Source organism: Betta splendens, chromosome 17 (assembly GCF_900634795.4).
Source record: "Betta splendens chromosome 17, fBetSpl5.4, whole genome shotgun sequence".
NCBI classification, from domain to species: domain Eukaryota; kingdom Metazoa; phylum Chordata; class Actinopteri; order Anabantiformes; family Osphronemidae; genus Betta; species Betta splendens.
Window position 1 is genome coordinate 9,634,556 of NC_040897.2, and position 4,301 is coordinate 9,638,856.

General features: G+C 50.1%; 1 protein-coding gene across 1 annotated transcript; it reads right to left on the reverse strand.

The window, feature by feature from the left end:
- Positions 1–852: 852 nt before the first annotated feature.
- On the reverse strand, positions 853–4,033 carry LOC114844736 (glutamine synthetase). Its single transcript, XM_029132317.3, has 7 exons — positions 3,875–4,033; positions 3,220–3,407; positions 2,976–3,137; positions 2,451–2,597; positions 2,241–2,368; positions 1,948–2,147; positions 853–1,858 (listed from the first exon to the last, which is right to left on the reverse strand). The coding sequence occupies exons 2-7, from the start codon at positions 3,383–3,385 to the stop codon at positions 1,546–1,548; spliced, it is 1,116 nt and encodes a 371-aa protein (XP_028988150.1). The 5' UTR covers positions 3,386–3,407; positions 3,875–4,033; the 3' UTR covers positions 853–1,545.
- Positions 4,034–4,301: the final 268 nt, after the last annotated feature.

The following is a 4,301-nucleotide window of genomic DNA, read 5'->3' on the forward strand; positions in this document are numbered from 1 at the left end:
TTCAAATCATCACACTAAAAACCCAGGAACTACAGGATCACACAGATTCACACAGATTCCCACAGCACTCAGCCACAACAACCTGTGGGACTTGTTTATGACAGTTCTTCTGGGAAGGCCGACCTCGGGCAGTGAAAGTGGGGGAGTCTAATTACAGCGTCCTGAGTGGGCATGCCTGTTACCCTTCAACTCACGTGCGCCTTTAAAAAAGCGGACAAAACAAAGCTGCTGCTGACTTCCTGCCAGGACACAGTCCAGACTGAAACATCAGAACGTTTGGCACGAGGAAGCAGCGCCGCTCCATAACTCCCTTCAGATGCGCTGGGGCTTTAAACATGGATGGCTTCATCAGCAGCTGCACATGTCAGAGACGCTTTTAAGCCTTTACAGCACAGCCGCCTGGAGATCAGTAGAAATAGTACCTTTACAATTATGGTGCTCGGCCCTTCTTCGGAATGGCGCCTGCTTGTTCAGTTGCCAAAAGAGGGTTTGTGTTAATTGTAAATCGGATGTTGGATCCGAGCCAAACACGTGTCTTTGCAGCAAATGGGAGGCGAGTGCAGTCATGCAGAGCCACGGGTTTCCCCTTTTAGAAAATATGCATTAATGCTAAGAGTTAAAGACACAAGGTTCCAGGTAGCAGCTGCTTAGCTTAGCATAAAAAAACAGGCCGTAGCGCTGATACAAGCAAACCGACCAGAGGCCACTTCCTGTTGAGCCTTCATGCTATGCTAACTTTCTGCAGCATCATTTCCCAGATTCTGCACCAACTCGCAGATTTCCCCAAAAAAAAGGGTCAAATTTATTTTCGTTCTTTGCAAGTGTTAAAAATAAAGAGTCATACAGACACGGTGTGATAAAATAAAAGTTTTAAATGTATCAATAAAAACACCAGGTTCAGTAAACACATCTTACCTAATCAGGTGCATTACAATAAATTGCAGTTAAAAGGATAAAACTCCTTAGGAAATCTACAAATGGCATTATGCACAGATCCACCACATTTGAACAACATCCATCTGGGTACAGACACCTAGAAAACGTACCACACGAGATGACCCAGTGTGTTGAAATCTGACAAGAAACCATGCCATTTACAAAAGAGACACTTGATAATAATAAAAAAAAAATAATCAAAGCATTAGTAACATTGAAGACTGATAGTTGAAGAGGCAGGTCAACATACATGTACAGTATATGAATTAGTCAGATTTATGGTGTTACACATGCTGTCCAGCCTTAGCAGCTCTACTCCATGTCCATGTGCTTTAGTTCATTTTTTTATAGTTAGACAAAGTGGAAAAATGACATGGGTCTAGAAACAAGTGTTAAAAAAAAGTCGTTCCCTCCTAAAGAAGTTGAGAAAGACGTACCCTGCCATGACCAGCTCCTACCCACCCACCCAGGACACCCCCCACCCCCATGGTCGAGTTCACCAGCCAACTTTAAGTCATTAAAATGACGTTAAAACAGTGTCAGTGGGAGAAGATACAGTACTAGTTTAAAGACAACGTCGGGGGTGGGGATGGGGGTGGGCGTGTGGATTTAATAATCCACAGGCTCGTCCCCCTCCTCGTTGAGCAAGCAGGTGCGGATGAGGGCCTCCGTCACGCCGTACGGGTCGCAGTTGGCCGACGGGCGGCGGTCCTCGAAGTAGCCCTTCTTCTCCTGGCCCACGCTGCGGGGAATGCGGATGCTGGCGCCGCGGTTGGCCACGCCGGCGGAGAACTCGTTGATGTTGGACGTCTCGTGGTGGCCGGTGAGGCGGCGGGCGTTGTCCAGCCCCCCCTTGGGGTCGTAGGCCCGGATGTGGTAGCGGTGCCTCTTCCCGAGCTTCTCTATGGAGTCTTCGATGGCTCTGGAAGCGCAAGAGATTCCCATTAGAGCTTTCAAGCTCTTCATGCAAGAGACTGCAAAGATGTCAACAGCCCCAGCAGAGACACTCACTTTAATCCACCTTCTTCCCGCATCTCTTTCGTGCTGAAGTTTGTATGGCAGCCGGCGCCGTTCCAGTTTCCAGGGATTGGTTTGGGGTCAAAGGAGGCAATGACGCCAAAGTCCTCACAGACGCGATGCAGGATGAAGCGTGCCATCCAGAGGTGATCACCCATGTTGATTCCTTCACACGGCCCAACCTGGAACTCCCACTGTGAATACAGTAAATTACAGTTAGATTTTTATTTTTTTAAATCTAGGGGGTCTATGAGTACATCCAGCTATGGATTAGGGTTTATCATCACCTGAGCAGGCATCACTTCTGCATTTGTGCCACAAATTTGGACTCCAGCATAAAGACAAGCTCTATAATGGGCCTCCACGATGTCTCTGCCGTAGGCTTTGTCGGCTCCCACGCCGCAGTAGTACGGACCTGCAAACATGCAGAAGGTCAAACAAACCATCCAAACATCGCCTGGAGGAACAATTCGGGACATGCTTGAACCAGCGCCTACCCTGAGGTCCTGGGAAGCCATTAGACGGCCAGCCAAACGGGTGTCCATCTACCCCCAGAATGGTGTATTCCTGCTCCATGCCGAACCAGGGGTGCTGCTCTGACACCATGTCCATCACCTTCTTACACGTGGCCCGAAGGTTAGTCTCTGCACAAACAAGAGGCTGACATTAAACAACGACCCGATCGCCCGAGCGAGCGTCACCCGCTTCCTGGGAAGTCTTGAGTGACTTGTTGCTTTCGAGACCTTTTGTTGTGCAGACGTGAAAATGAATAGGTGCCGCATATGCAAATGATGTCACACTATGAAGTTCAACCCACAGCCCAACAGCTTGTGCATCCAAGCATGTTCTTACTATCCCCTTCTTTATTGCACCGCCCACCTCCCTCTGTCAGACCAATTACATCACTGCTTCTTCTTAAGCAGCTCTGCTACTATCAGGCCCCTCAACCATCTGCTATTGACTTTCTAACGCGCTGCTTATTATTTCACAACGGATTTTTTTTATTATTTTGAAGTAGTTACCTGCATTTTTGTTGTTGTACTTCTGCACTTCACACAACACCAGCTTGTTGGGGTCCTTGCGAAATGGATCGCGGAACATGGCAGCAGGAATCAGGTACATGTCGCTGTTGGAGCCCTCGGACTGGTAGGTGCTGGAGCCATCAAAGTTCCACTCCGGTATATCTAAGAGGGGCGCACGCGTCTATTACACTGCATTCACACGGCTCGTTATAACCGGCGCTGGGAGACGCTCGCCAGTGTTTACCTTCGATGCACTTGGGCTCAGAATCCAGGGTCTTGGTTTTGCAGCGCAGCCCTTCTCCGGTTCCATCGATCCAAACGTACATGGCCTGGACCTTCTCCCCCTGAGGGAGCTCCATGTACTGCTGCTTGACAGCTTTGCACAACGTGGAGCTGGCGGATGTCGCCATGTTACTTCCTACTATAGCACACCTGGGAAGAAGCAGAGGAAGAGGAGCGCGCGTGAGTCCACGATGCGCTCCCACTCACCTGTAGCGCAACACGCGAAGAACACCATTATGTCGTCATCAAAGAATAGCGCGCTTCCAGCTTCCGCTTTTGTTTATCAAGATCAACTTTAAAAAGGAGTCACTAAGAGACGCATGTAAACAGGCGCACGCGCGCGCGCGCGCGCACGCACCGTCGCCCATCCTGTTGCAACGCGCCTGTTCCTGTTGTCGTGGCGACTAGTTCACTAAAGGATGAGGCAACATTGCGTCGCGCGTGTCCTCTTTGCAATCTGTCGCCCACATCCCACAACTCAACGCGCACTAACACAGGCAAGACTCTACAACCCGCGAGCCGATGAGAAATAAATGACGAGAAACAAAGAGTTGTGAGAACAATCCCACAGTGACTGACGCAGAACAAAGGATGAGGAGTAAAAGCAGGAGGTTTACCTGGATAAAAGAGGAAATTGAAATAAAAACTAAAGGACGGACGGGTCCAGTGTCTTGGCGTGTGATGTCTCTGTTGTATCTCTCTCATTCTCCGGTACCGAGACTCTGGATCCAGCCACATTTATAAGAACAGGAACTGGGACGGCGCATCTTTGATTGGTCGGGGGGGCGGCGCTGTGCGGACTCCACGGTGATTGAAGGCACATGCAGCCCGGCCATTGGACGGTTGCCCAAAGGTTACGACGCCCCCTAGCAGGAGCCGCCGCTTCTTTACTGCGATCCCCCAGTTTCCCCACTCTTCGCCGTGTGCGCGCGTTTCTCGGCGCTTGTGTGCGCGCGCCGCCGTCCTCGCGCGGAGCGACGATCTGTGGCGTTACAGTGAAAGTAATTCAAAAGCGGAGCGACGTGAGTCTTAAATGAAAGATGA

What these genes read in the sequence shown, in the direction of transcription:
- LOC114844736 (XM_029132317.3), bottom strand. Translation starts at nt 3,385, where the DNA reads ATGGCGACATCCGCCAGCTCCACGTTGTGCAAAGCTGTCAAGCAGCAG. An exon ending in TGAGCCCAAGTGCATCGAAG is followed by an intron (nt 3,138 to 3,219) that starts GTAAACACTGGC and finishes CGCCCCTCTTAG; the next exon opens with ATATACCGGAGTGGAACTTT. An exon ending in TGGCTTCCCAGGACCTCAGG is followed by an intron (nt 2,369 to 2,450) that starts GTAGGCGCTGGT and finishes GCATGTTTGCAG; the next exon opens with GTCCGTACTACTGCGGCGTG.